General features: G+C 36.4%; 1 protein-coding gene across 3 annotated transcripts in view; it reads left to right on the top strand.

Annotated features, from left to right (window-relative positions):
• Nucleotides 1–13,818, top strand: part of FGF12 (fibroblast growth factor 12) — a 520,770-nt gene that overhangs the window by 326,515 nt on the left and 180,437 nt on the right. For all 3 annotated transcript variants that reach the window (XM_019723113.3, XM_074329539.2, XM_019723105.3), the window contains one exon: nucleotides 8,618–8,721. In XM_019723113.3, the coding sequence (XP_019578672.1) occupies nucleotides 8,618–8,721 (104 nt within the window). The remainder of the gene's footprint in view (nucleotides 1–8,617; nucleotides 8,722–13,818) is intronic.

Below are 13,818 nucleotides of genomic sequence, written 5' to 3'. Positions count from 1 at the left end.
CATTTCTAAAAATAAGTCTTACCACATTTATTTTTATAGATTCACTTAATATTTTTTGGAATGAGCGTGTGTGTGTGTGTGTGTGTGTGTGTGTGTGTGTGTGTGTCATGAGCAGTAAATACAACATTTGAGTGTCAACGTCAACGTAACTTGAGTGGAATCATGAATGTTTACTTTGGCTTTTTCACTGACTTGCCACTATTTAAATATAATTGCTCATCAGTATTGTATACATAAGTTTTCAAAAGTGTTTTCTTGTTTTAGTACTTAATGAAGTGCAAGGCTGTGGTTGAGCGTATTTAAACCATCTCAAGCAAGTTTGCTTGTGTTATCTGTGTAATTTTAACTAAGAAGAACTAAAGGTGGGACATTTTTGCCTGGCTGAAAAATTCCTTTTGAGAATCCCAAATATTATGTATATTTATATATGTATATGTATTTCTTTTTTTCATTTTCACTAGAATTTATATTTCTTTTTTCATTTTCTTTTCATTAGAATTTCTCTTATTTCTTAAGAGCAGCAGCAATTTATAGCCTTCCAGCCACCAGAACTAGGCTCACATTCTAGCTCCTCCTTGGTGGACCCTGGCAAAACCACATCCTTGAGCTTCAGTACTCTTATCTGTAAAGATGGATGCAGTGTACACATGTGGAGTTATTTTTATTTTCTAATTTAGACTTTTATCACCATGATGGCAGGTACCAAGTCTTACACCACTTTATTACAAGTGCCTCGCACGATGCCTGAAACAGATGTGATGAATTAATGAATAAGCCTGATAGGCCACAGGGTCCATTTTGGCAACAAAAATGAATGATGGAAGATTGGTGGAAGATGCAAATCTTAAAGCTTCAAAACATGCAGAGTTTTCTTGAAGGATGTTTTTGCCCATGGATCTTACGGGCTGACACCTGTGCTATTCACTGAGTTCTTCAAATGGACAGTGAGACAAGTCTGCTGTGTAAGACAGATTGGCTGCAGAGGATGAGTGATGACAGGCACTTGCTTTCATTGTGATAGTGATATGCTTTGTTTTTCATCTTGAGGGAAAAAGAAGAATCACACTGAATTGACCTGTTAATTATTCACATTTTTGAACATCTCTGAAGTAACATAGGAAAGGTTATATGATAGTACCAGGATTAAAAGCCAATGACAGGATTTCTACCTGAGCTAAGGGAAACATTTTCACTAGCTTTTGTCAAAAAAAGGGATTGTCATGTTGCTCATTTTCACTATGTTGAAAAATCCAGTTTGCTATCAGCCAACGCTTAGAAGAAAAATTTTAAGTCTCTAAGCCCCAAACCGTTAATCAGTTTCATAAATCAGTAAATTCAGTGTCGAAAAGAAATTCAACAGTTGAATTATATTGAGCAATTATTTATAAAATAGGGCATCGTACTGAAAGAACCGAATCAACATAGTCTAAAACATGTTGATTTTTATATTCTTTTTATTGCTTTGTTTTAAATACATAGTTGTTTTTGCTTGTTAGATTTTAAATCTATAAGATGAAAAGCATTGCTTCTTTTTCTCCCATGACATTGAAAGAAATTTAAGTTTAAAAATGAGATAATGATGGCCCAGGTTTCCCTATTCCTACCCCCATGTTTGAAAGCTCTAGATTTGGAGGTTTATTACCACCCCACCACCATTAATGATAATTTGCATTTTACTTTTATTGTTTAACATTTGTTTTTTAAGTTATCATTTTACTTGATCTTCATTATCTCAGTGAAGCACTCAGAGCAGACCCTAAGAGTCAGTGAGGTTACATTACTTGGAGTCACTAAGGTCACAAACTGTTAAATGTTAGAAGTAGGGGTCATGACCCATAACTGTGTCCTCTGGACTAAAGTTCAGTCCTCATCCCAGTCTTGTTTCCTGACTCAAAAGCTATAGAAATAGAGACAATCACAACTTACCCTTAATTTCTGTAAATAAATGCTGTTTTAGAGAGTTAAATTTAATGACCAAATTGATTAGGCTTCTGTGCAATGCACTTGATTCTATGCATTTGTTTTGCATTGTTTTATTTCATAATCTTTGAACACCTTTTCATATGACAATTTTATAATACATTGTGTAGAAAAAAATAATTCAGTTTTTTCTGTAGCATGATTACTCAAAATCGATCCTTTATTTTTTAAATTTATAATAGTTTATTTTAGCTTCACAGTTCCTAATTGGTAATTGCATATACACATTGAGGATTATTATCAAGTTTTAGAAGTTTTTTGTTGTATTTCAGGACATTTCAAATCCACTACCCACTTGCTCAAGTAAATAATTTTTTCTACTCATTTATACGTTACTGCAATAGTGCTATGTATCCAACCATCACATAGCCTCAGCTGCATGCAGCACCATGTTTCTGTCTCACGTGTCTGGGGTGGTCAGTGAGGCAGCTCTCTGATCTTTTCTGGATTACATATCTAAGGGTAAGCTATCTGTAGTTAATCTAAAATGGCCTTTGTTGGATTACTGAGGCCACTCTTATTTTCTAGGTATTTTACATACTCTTCCTGGGACCAGCAGGTTAGTTTGTGCGCATTCTTCTTAATGCAGTGGCAGAGAGGAAATGCACAAACAGGAATACATGAGTAATTTCTCAAGACTGCTTACATTTGCTAACATCCTATTAGCCAAAGCAAGTCACATTGCTGAGCCCTGTATCAAGGGATAGGGCAGAATATCCTTCCAGAGCATTGCAAATTTATATGGCAAAGCGTGTAGATATCAGGGAGGAATGGAGAATTGGGTGTAGCAATTCATATACTAATTTTTTTACCATTTTCTTCCATTACTTTTTAAAAAAAATAGCTTTATTGAAGTATAATTGATATACAAAAATGTACATATTTAATGTGTAAAATTTTGTTAGTTTGGACATATTCATATACCCATGAGACCATCACCACAATCAAGGTAATAAACATACTCGTCAGTTCCAAAACTTTCCTCGTTCCCCTTTGCTCTTGAGTGTGTGTGTATGTGTGTGTGTGCGTGCGCGCATGTGTGTTAGGAACACTTAACGTGATATCTGTCTTAACAGATTTTTAAGTGCATAATATAGTATTGTTAACTGTAAGTACTGTGTTGTACAGCATATCTCTAGAACTTAATCATTTTGTATAACTGAAACTTTATATCCATTAAATAACTACCCACTGCCTTCTCCCTAGAGCTTCTAGCAACCTCCATTCTACTTTCTGTGTTCATGAGTTTATTTTAGATACCTCATATAAGTGGAGTAATGCGGCAGTTGTCCTTCTAGAACTTGCTTATTTCACTTAGCATTGTGCCCTTCAGGGGTTTCCATGTTGTTACACAGGACAGGATTTCCCTCATTTTAAATGCTGAATATTATTCTATTATATGTATATACCACATTTTCTTTACGTATACTGGCAATTGAAAATAATGCTGCAGTGAACATAGGAGGGCAGATATGTTCCTGAGATCCTGATTTCAGCTTTTTTAGATATATCCAGTAGAGGGATTTCTAGATCATATGATGGGGGTGGTTCTATTTTTAAGTTTTTGAGGGACTTCCATACTGTTTTTTTATGCTGGCTGCACCATTTTAGCTTCCTGTTGGCAGTGCACAACGGTTCCAGTTTCTCTACGTCCTCAGCAACGCTTGTTATTTTCTGGGTATTTTGTTTCTTTGTTTTTGGTTTTGTTTGTTTGTTTGTTTGATAATGCTCAGCCTAACAGACAAGAGGTGATATTTTATTTTGGTTTTGATTTGTGTTTTCTGATGATTCGTGATGTTGAACACTCTTCATGTATCTATTGGCCATTTGGATATCATCTTTGAAAAAATGTCTGTTCAGATATTTTGCCTATTTTTCAATTGGGTTATTTATTTATTTATTTTTGCTATTGACTTGTAGTAATTCCTTATATATTTTGGATATTTATTCCTTTTCAGATGCATGGTTTGCAGATATTTTTCTCCCATTCTTCAGGTTGCCTTTTCATTCTGTTGATTGCTTCCTTTGTTGTGCAGAAGCTTTTTAGCTTGATGTGGTCTCACTTGTCTATTTTTGCTTTTGTTGCCTGTGCTTCTGGTGTCACATCCAAGAAATCATTGCCAAACCAATGACAAGAAGGTTTTCCCCTGTGTTTTCTTCTAGGACTTTTATAGTTTCAGGTTTTATGTTTAGCTCTTTAATTCCTTTTGAGTGGGGTTTTTTTGTTTGTCTGTTTGTGATATAAGATGGTGCCCAACGTCATTTTTTAATGTAGATTTTCAGTTTTTCCAACACTATTTGTTGAAGAAACTGTCTTTTCCCTTCATTACCTTTTTCCATGTGGTTTAATGATAGAGTTTAGTTTATGGATTCCAAGAACACCAACTCAATTATTTTATTTTTCAAAGTATAAGTGTCAGATTTACATAAAGATTTAGAAGGAGGTACTCCTTTTGGAAAGGACAAGATTGAAAAATGTCAAGATTAGATGAGTGGATTCTATTTGGCTTATAATTGTAGTCTTTATTCAGCAAATGTTTACTGGGATCATGGATATAAATAGGATGTATACTGCCCTGATTTTTCTCTCTTTCAATGTGTGTGTGTGTGTGTGTGTGTGTTTCGACCTCTGTCTCTGTCTCTCTTCCTCCTTCCCTCTCTCATTATCTCCATATTATACAAGCGTCCTTTAGATGTCTTCCTTCTTTTGGAGAGCTTAAAATCTAGTTGTGATTAGGAGACGAAATGTTGTGTTTTTTTTTAAGGAAGACAGTTATACGTTGTAAATGTAGTGTAGATCCAGGTGTGTGGCAGCCGGGAAGTGAGAGAAAACACTAGGCATTTGGTATGTCATTTCCAGCATGGCAGGGGTTTCAGTATGAAGATATGAGGAAAATGATGTTCAAAACACAGGGAGTGAAGTAATCAAAAACATGGAGGTAAAAGGTAAGCGAAGGGAGATCAAATTACTAGAAGCAGTGAATAAACATATTAGAGTGAATAGTACCACGTAGTAGAAATGTATGTTGTGACTACACATAACCTTGAATATCAGGCTAAGCTATTTTAAGTTTTTAATTTTATTTTTATCTTAAAAAAACACTTTTATTCCCATGAGAAAACCTAAGTTTCAAGAAATAATGTGTCTTTTTATGATCCTTATCAATTGAATAAGATATGTACATTATTACTGGGATGGAAATTACAGAGACCTACCCTCAAGAGCCTTGCATTTTAGGGATGAGACAGATGCATAAACAAATAACTACGATGCCATGTTCCAAAAGTCACTACAGAGAAATGTCTATGAAATAAACAATTATGGCAAAGGAAACAACTCTCTCTGTAGGGTTTAGATAAGACTCATGAGGTACTTAAATAACATAGGTCTTAAAAGATAAAAAGAATTGACCAACTTTAGAAGTGGGAAAATAGACTTTTCCAAAAGAGAGAACAAAAGAAAAAAAATCCAGCCTAGTTAAAGATCAAGGGGGAACTTAGGAAATGGAAAAAGCTCTATGAAGCTGGTTCATGGTAGATGGGCTGAGTGACAGGGGATAGACTAGAAAGGTGGGTTGGAACCGGGTTGTAATGGACCTTGTGTGCGAGTAAAGACTTTGGATCCATCTAGACAATGAGGAATCAATCAATCACCAGAGGTTGCAAGCAGGGAAATAGTGTAAGTAGATGATACAAGGGACTTAAAGAATGGTGTGGTATTAGGACACTGACTTTGCAGATGGAGAGGAAAAGTTGCGAAGGGCTCCTGTGAGCTAGAGCCAGTGTACTACACTGAAGAAAAATAATAGCTAAGGGTAAGTCATTTTCCACTTCTCCAAATTTTAGGAGGCAGATGCAGACTCTCCCAAAGAGAACAGTTTTTAGCTTTTACCACTAAAAACTCTAGTTCCAAATTGTTTACTGATTTTTTTTTTATGGACTTGTTAAATCTCCCAAAGCATACCATCTAAACACCATTATCACCTTACGGTTCATATAAAACTTTCCCACATGTTTTTTGTTGTCCCTGCCTTGCATTAGTGGGTTTCTCACTCTCCTCAGATAGGAAAAGCTTTATAGTTGCTTTTATATTTCTGTTTCAGCTAAACACACCATTGTTCTTAGCATTTTTCCCGGGAAATATTTACCTTAGAAACACATGATGCACAATTTTGGATTTCATTACTTTTCTCATAAGAATTGTCATTGAACTTGATCTTTTCCAGTAGTTGCCTTTCTTTACACTGTGTAAGTGTTTTACGTTTAGTTCCCACCTCAACTCTGCTTTCATTAGCTATCTGTATTATTTAGGATTAGGGCTGGCTCTGTGCTGCTCAGATTAAAATAACAAGGACTTATTTTTTCCCATGAATGCCAGACCTAGGTAATTGAATGAGGATTGGTCACTGCTCCTGCCAGTCCTTGGGGACCCACCTCCTTCTAGCTCGCCAGCCACCACTCGAGGAAACCCTTGTTTTCAGCATCTATGATGATGTAGCCACCTTTGCCCTGTTCTCAACTCTTCATCTTACTGCTGTGTCCAAACAGCTGTAAGACGAAGAGTTGAGAACAGGGCAAAGGACACTTACAAGCTGTTTTTATGGAAGGAGTCTTCACACATACAAAGACCCTTCTGCCTATGTCTTATTGGCCAGTACTGAGCCAATATTCACAGCTAGCTGCAGGGTACGTAGGGAAATTCAGTGGAATCATCTATCACTTTGCAAGTAGATGAGAACAGATATCAGGGGAAATTACATTTAAAAGGGAAGAAGGAGAAAATACGATATTTTGGGCAGGTAACCACATTAGAGCCTTTGTTCAGATGCGGTTTCACCTAGGTTATCGCTCTGAATCGGTTTTGCCTTCTAAAATGTAGGATAATCATTCTGTTCTAAACTCTTCATAGTGTTTGTGGTTGAGGGTTAAATGCAATTATAATATAAATTTGTCAACTGTTTGAAAATTAAGTGTTGTGCGTATATGAAGTATTATTTTTTAAAGTATTAAGTAACTTTCTGAATACAAACTCAATAAATATTACTGGGGTGATATGTCACTTTTTACATCAGACCCTATGCTAACCTTATTTGACATGCAGAAGAATCATGTATTAATGATAAATAACTCTAATATAGAGAGAATACATTTCCTTTTATGAAACACTTTCAAGAACATGATTATGCTTTTGATTCTTCTATCAACGCTGAGCTCTAAGGATTATTATGCATATTTTGCAGACAGGAACACTAAAGCAGACAGGTAAATTGACTGGCTCAAAGCCATGCAGCTTCTGAGTGGTGGGTTTGGAAACTCTGTTGTCTACAAGTCTCACACATTTTTGTAACCTTGTTTCTTGAATCTTTGTATGTCAACTTCTTGTTGCCCATTTGGAAAAGTCTAGATTTCTAAGATTGGAGTGACAGATTCATAGTTATTTATCCCTGCTTTATCTACATGGTGTTCTTTTCCATGTCTCCTCCATCTGAATTAAATCTTCTAACCTGCCAGCCCTTTTCCATCCACACACATTACCCTGAAGAACCACCTAATACACTGCCCCACTAAAATGTCCTTCTGTCCTTGGCTCACTCAACTTTTGCCCTTTCTTTAAGTGTCAGCTCAGGTCCCATCTTCTGTGTAAGACATTTCCTGATTTCAGGCCACACAGATCTTCCATTTTCCTGAACTTCTGCAACATAGAGACTATATATAGAATGCATATATTAAATTTAATTATAGAAATAAATTATACACTGTATCAGATTATTCCATATGTCTTAGCTTTCTCTCCCCAACTAGACTCTAAGGTCTTGTACTTCTTAAGTTATTTCAGTAACACAAGGACAGTGGTAAGAACATAGGAAGAACTTCTGGCATATGTTACAGAGATCATACTGTATTATTATTATGACTATAAATATGTTCTATTGAAAACATTTTTGGTTCAAAATATTTGTTAGAAAAATTTTTTTATATTACGCCGTTTGTGTTCATTTTGTGGAGCAGAGATCTTGGACTCTCAGATCCAGGTGGGGCCCTTAGAAACCTTCTAATGTAACCCCTTTATTACAGATGAGCTTATGTGGTTTACCTGAAACCACATAAGTAATTTGTGATGGTGCAGAGACAAGACATCAGTTCTCTCCACCTTTAGACATTCATTCATGTAATCTTCCCTTCCCTTCCCTTCCCTTCCCTTCCCTTCCCTTCCCTTCCTTTCCCTTCCTTTCCCTTCCTTTCCCTTCCCTTCCCTTCCCTTCCCTTCCCTTCCCTTCCCTTCCCTTCCCTTCCCTTCCTTTCCCTTCTCTTCCCTTCGTTTCCCTTCCCTTCCCTTCCCTTCCCTTCCCTTCCTTTCCCTTCCTTTCCCTTCCTTTCCCTTCCTTTCCCTTCCCTTCCCTTCCCTTCCCTTCCCTTCCCTTCCCTTCCCTTCCCTTCCCTTCCCTTCCCTTCCCTTCCCTTCCCTTCCTTTCCCTTCTCTTCCCTTCGTTTCCCTTCTCTTCCCCTCTCTCCCTCCCTCCCTTCCTCCCTAATTTCAATTTATAGTTTTTAATTCTCAAAAGAGTCATTTTAAGAAACAAGATGATTTATTCAAAACGACACTGATCCTTTCCCCTGTGTCTTTTTTCCTCTTTAGCCCTCTTCAATCTAATTCCCGTTGGCCTGCGTGTGGTGGCCATCCAAGGGGTGAAGGCCAGCCTCTATGTGGCCATGAATGCTGAAGGCTATCTCTACAGCTCAGTAAGTGCCTTAGTGTGTGTGCGTGTGTGTGCGCGTGTGTGTGTGTGTAAACAGACATTGGAGTAGCCATTATTTTAAGAAAGAAAATTGGAAGTTGAAGTAATTTTATATTTTCTGAACCAGTATATAGGGGTTATTATGAAGATTTATAACTTATAATGTTAAAGATGATATTCTGTTGAGAAAAAGCTAATGACTCTCCATGTGATATAAATTCCCATTGTCCATCACCACTTCTACAAGATAATCTATTTTTTGAATTTTACCTTTAATTCAAGGGATAAGACATTTTTCCTTTCTCCTGTTACCTCTCCTTCAAGCAGATGGGATGGTTTAGGAAGCTAAATTCTTCAGTTTGTGAGTCTTTTCTGTCTTATTACATTGGAAGAACTTTTCAAAATGGATTATGCTTTTGCTGTATTTAATAAAATCTGTATAGTAACTAATATGTCACATTCCTGGGGTAACTGTGTTGAAAGCAATGTGAATTTATGAAATGAGCTCTGGATTAGGGGCTGGGATATTTTAGTTTTATTTGCATTTCAGTTAATATGTAGATATCCCTTTGGGGAAGTCACCTCCCCTCTTGCGTTTACTTTTTGGACCTTTAAAATGAGGGTGTTCACATACAAAAATAAATTCAAAATGGCTTAAAGATTTAAATGTAAGATCTGAAACCATAAAATTCCTAGAAGAAAATATAGGAAGAAACTTCACAGACATTACCCGGAGTAAGATTTTTACTGATATATCCCCTCGTGCGAGGGAAGTAAGAGGAAAAATAAACATGTGGGATTACATCAAACTAAAAAGCTTTTTCACAGCAAAGGAAACCATCAATAAAACAAAAAGGGATCCTACTGATTGGGAAAAGATATTTGCCAATGATATATCTGATAAGGGGTTAATATCACAAATTTATAAAAAACTCACTCAACTCAACTCCAAAAAAACAAACAACCCAATTAAAAAGTGGGCAGAGGACATGAAGAGACATTTTTCTAAAAAGGACACACAGATGGCAAACAGACATATGAAGAAATGTTCAACCTCACTAACCATTAGAGAAATGCAAATAAAAACCACAATGAGATACCACCTCACCCCAGTCAGGATGGCTATCATCAATAAATCAACAAACAACAAGTGCTGGCGTGGTTGCGGAGAAAAGGGAACGCTGGTGCACTGTTGGTGGGAATGCAGATTGGTGCAGCCACTATGGAAAACAGTTTGGAGATATCTCAAAAATCTGAAAATGGAACTACCTTATGATCCAGCAATCCCACTCCTAGGTATCTATCCGGAGAAATCCAAAACTCCAATTCAAAAATCTTTATGCACTCCTATGTTTATTGCAGCACTATATACAATAGCCAAGACCTGGAAACAACCGAAATGCCCATCAGTAGATGACTGGATTAAGAAACTGTGGTACATTTATACAATGGAGTATTACGCAGCCATAAAGAAGAAAGAAATCTTACCATTTGCAACAACATGGATGGACCTAGAGAACATTATGTTAAGTGAAATAAGTCAGAAAGAGAAAGACAAATACCATATGATCTCACTTATATGCGGAATCTAAAGAAAAGAATAAGTGAATGAACTAATCAGAAACAGTTTTGGAAACATGGAGGAAAAAACAGAGGGTTGCTAGAGGGGCGGGGGGGTGGGGATAAGGGGAAGGTGAGAGGTTTTGGGAACGTACAGAGGGATAGTGGATGGGGGGAGGGGGGTTCACACAGTGTGAGGGATAAAAATGATAAATGTCTAAGTTTTGCTTTGTCTTGTGCACCTGAAACTAATTAATAAAAAAAAAAAAAAAAAAAAAATAAATAAATAAATAAAAAATAAATAAAATAAAATGAGGGTGTTGTTTAACATCTCTTTTAAATCTAAACCTGATAAAATTAGGTGCCATCAGTGGGTATATTATCATACTGACATATTTTAAAGTAGTTAATTCTATGCTGATGCCTGTTGCATTCTCAAGATAATTCATGCATTGAGAGAACATGGCTGCAGTGAATCTTGTGTACATATATTTTCTGTTCTCTCATAAGGGAGTTGTCTACTTGTAGTTCATGAAGAAATAGCCCTAAAAATCATAGTTACAGATGTCTACCTTTACTTTTTATGCTCTCAGTAAATAACACAAGGCTATTCAGAAGTTCACGTATTCCTACTAGATTCTAAATTAGTTACCGAATAACTTCTGTTATACTCTTTCAATATTCAGTTAACTGAATCTCTGGTATACTATGCCAGTAACACATCTGTCATTCAATTAGAATTCCTAAAGTTACTGTTTTACTCTTGAACATATTCAAATCTAAATATGAATTTGTATACTAGATGTGTACATAGACAATTTTCAACAGGTCTTACTGAAAATAATACTTAAAGGTAAATACATTTTTGGGCAAAACAGTGGGCTTTCATCTTTAGTGTGTCATAATTCTAACAGTTCTTAATGCACAGTTATTGTGAGCCTATGTTTTAAATGTAAGAATTAAAATAAGAAAAAGATCGTTTTTATTTTGAGTAATTCTAGCTTGTTAAACTTTTTTAAAAATTTGAATGTACTATCAACTAAAACATGGAGATGATTTTAGGATAGTATTGATTTAAGGATTTCATCAGTCATCAGGTAAACAGCTAAAGGTGGAGTATATTACATTTATATTTAGAAGGTCATTGTTGACTTTTCTTTAAAAACTTATACTTCAGATTGTAATTCCACAAAAACGGTAGAGCTCACATCTTTGGACTAGAGTTGGTTTGCAAAGGTCTGGGAAGAAGGAAAACACAAAAAGTCTGGCAGTGGTGTTGTAAGCGTGTGACAGTTGTGTAGAAGGGCAAGCGTGTGTGTGTGTGTGTGTGTGTGTGTGTATGTGTGTGTAACAGAGGTGGGGAGGTGTCACCGTGTTGGATGCAACCCCAAAGTTCCTGGGAGAGGAGCCTGGGTGTTCAGTGTGAGATGACTGAACCTCATACTCCACAACATTTTCAGAGATGTGTGCCTTGAGCCCATAGGAAGAGGTTTTAAGATATTCTTGATGAGAGAATTTTACTGTAGATGCTTTTTTGTAAAGGAGCTAACACCTTAGTAAAGCCAGTAGACACTTGTTTAGTTACCTGTTTTGGGTCCCTAGCTTTTTCAGTTTTCCTCTTCACTTAAATCAAACCTACCTCGTACCAAAAATCACAACGCTTTTCCCTCTTTATGGTCGCACAAGGCTACTGGGAACAATTTTCCTTTAATTATAAGCATGGCATCCTGACATAGATCATCCGAGTTCCTCCTTTCAAAATCACTCTCTTTCTAGATAGGACTATAGGAATAAATGCTGGCTTTTAATTTTAAACAGTGGTCATAGGCCTGAAGATTCTGTTACAAGACTAAAGGGGGCCAATGTTGGGGAGGCAGACCTGAGAAAGAATTGGGTGTCAAGGCTTCATCACACCTCCTACTGCTACTGTGTGGTATGCCTCAGTAGGAGAGCACGGCACAGCCAAGAGCCTTGTAGTGAGTTAAAAACAGGCTGTTAACAGAAGGTTTCCTGAGGTGTTTTGGTATATATTAAGTTTTGAAGTTATTTGCAAAGCAATTTCCTACTTTATGTGAAACATATAGTTGGACACACCAATAAGGGCCATAACTGGAGTATATGAGGGGAAGAAGTGGGAGAAGGGTATGTGGCTGAGGGCAAACCTAAAGAAGCAAACGTAGCATCCAAGAGAAATTCACAAGTGGTATCATTTATCTGGTGTTGCTTACCTGGTTTTTATTCATATTTAAGCCAGAAATGAATTCCCTTGTTCCTTCTGACCCCCTCCTACCGCCCCCACCACCACCAGGAGAGAGGAGAGTGGTAAAGACAGAGTGACTGTCAGGTAGCACCGAGCTAAAATTTTAGGGTCCGTTCTGAAAATCTATATTGTAACAGGTGAGTTTAATTCATATGTATTTAATGAGATTGTGGACTCATTTGGATTTGTTTTTACCATTGTAGTTTATGTACCTTTTTGCTTCTATATTCTTTTTTTATTTCCTTGCATTATTGAAACATTTTATTTTTTCTTGTTTTTTAATTTTTATTAAGGGGGGCGGGGGGTGGGGGTGGGAGATGAGGGTAAGGGGGATCGAATATATGGTGATGGAAGGAGAACTGACTCTGGGTGATGAACACACAATGGGATTTATAGATGATGTAATACAGAATTGTACACCTGAAATCTATGTAATTTTACTAACAATTGTCACCCCAATAAATTTAATTTTAAAAAAAAATTTATTGGGGTGACACTGGTTAGTAGAATTATACAGGATTCAAATGTACAATTCTATAACACATCACCTGTATATTGCATTGTGTGTTCACCACCCAGAGTTGGTTCTCCTTCCATCAGCATATATTTGAACACCTTTACCCTCTTCTACTCCCCCCACCCCTTACTCTCTGGTAACCACTAAACTGTTGTCTGTGTCTATGATTTTTTGTTTGTTTGTTGATTTCAGTTTTATATTCCACATATGAGTGAAGTCATTTGGGGCTCAACTTTTTCTGTGTGACTTATTTCACTTTTGAGATTATCTTGCTAAGTGAAATAAGTTAGACAAAAACCTTTTTTCTGATCTATTTTTATTGATCTGTTTGTAAATGTAGGTTATAATTCTATTCCTTTAGTGATTTGCCCTTTTTTCAAAAAAAAGAATACATACGTAAGTATATAGTTTGCTAAATATTTTTCGTGTTCTGCCCTCCTTCCAAACAGCTGATAGATCTGAAAACGTTTTCTGGCTTGGTAAACACCTCCATTCACCCTTATTTGCAAATTGATTTCTATGCATATAGTTTTTGTTTTTGTGTGTATGTATTAAATTTGGCCCCTCTGAGGTTTTTTTTTTTTTTTTTCCTAAATGAAATCTTTGTTTTGTGTGTGAGGGTCTGTAGATGGTGATTTCACTTTGTCCCGGTATCTGTGAAAATGCCTTTCTTTGACTTTCATTCTTCAATTGCAGTTCAGATAGTTATACAGTTGTAAGAAGATCAGTATTTTTCCCCAGCGCTTTTATATTGCATTGTCTTC

This window comes from Rhinolophus sinicus, chromosome 17 (genome assembly GCF_057876585.1).
Source record: "Rhinolophus sinicus isolate RSI-liver-muscle chromosome 17, RSI-T2T, whole genome shotgun sequence".
NCBI classification, from domain to species: domain Eukaryota; kingdom Metazoa; phylum Chordata; class Mammalia; order Chiroptera; family Rhinolophidae; genus Rhinolophus; species Rhinolophus sinicus.
The sequence above is the reverse complement of the archived record's forward strand: the minus strand, read 5'-3'. Positions and strand labels throughout refer to the sequence as shown.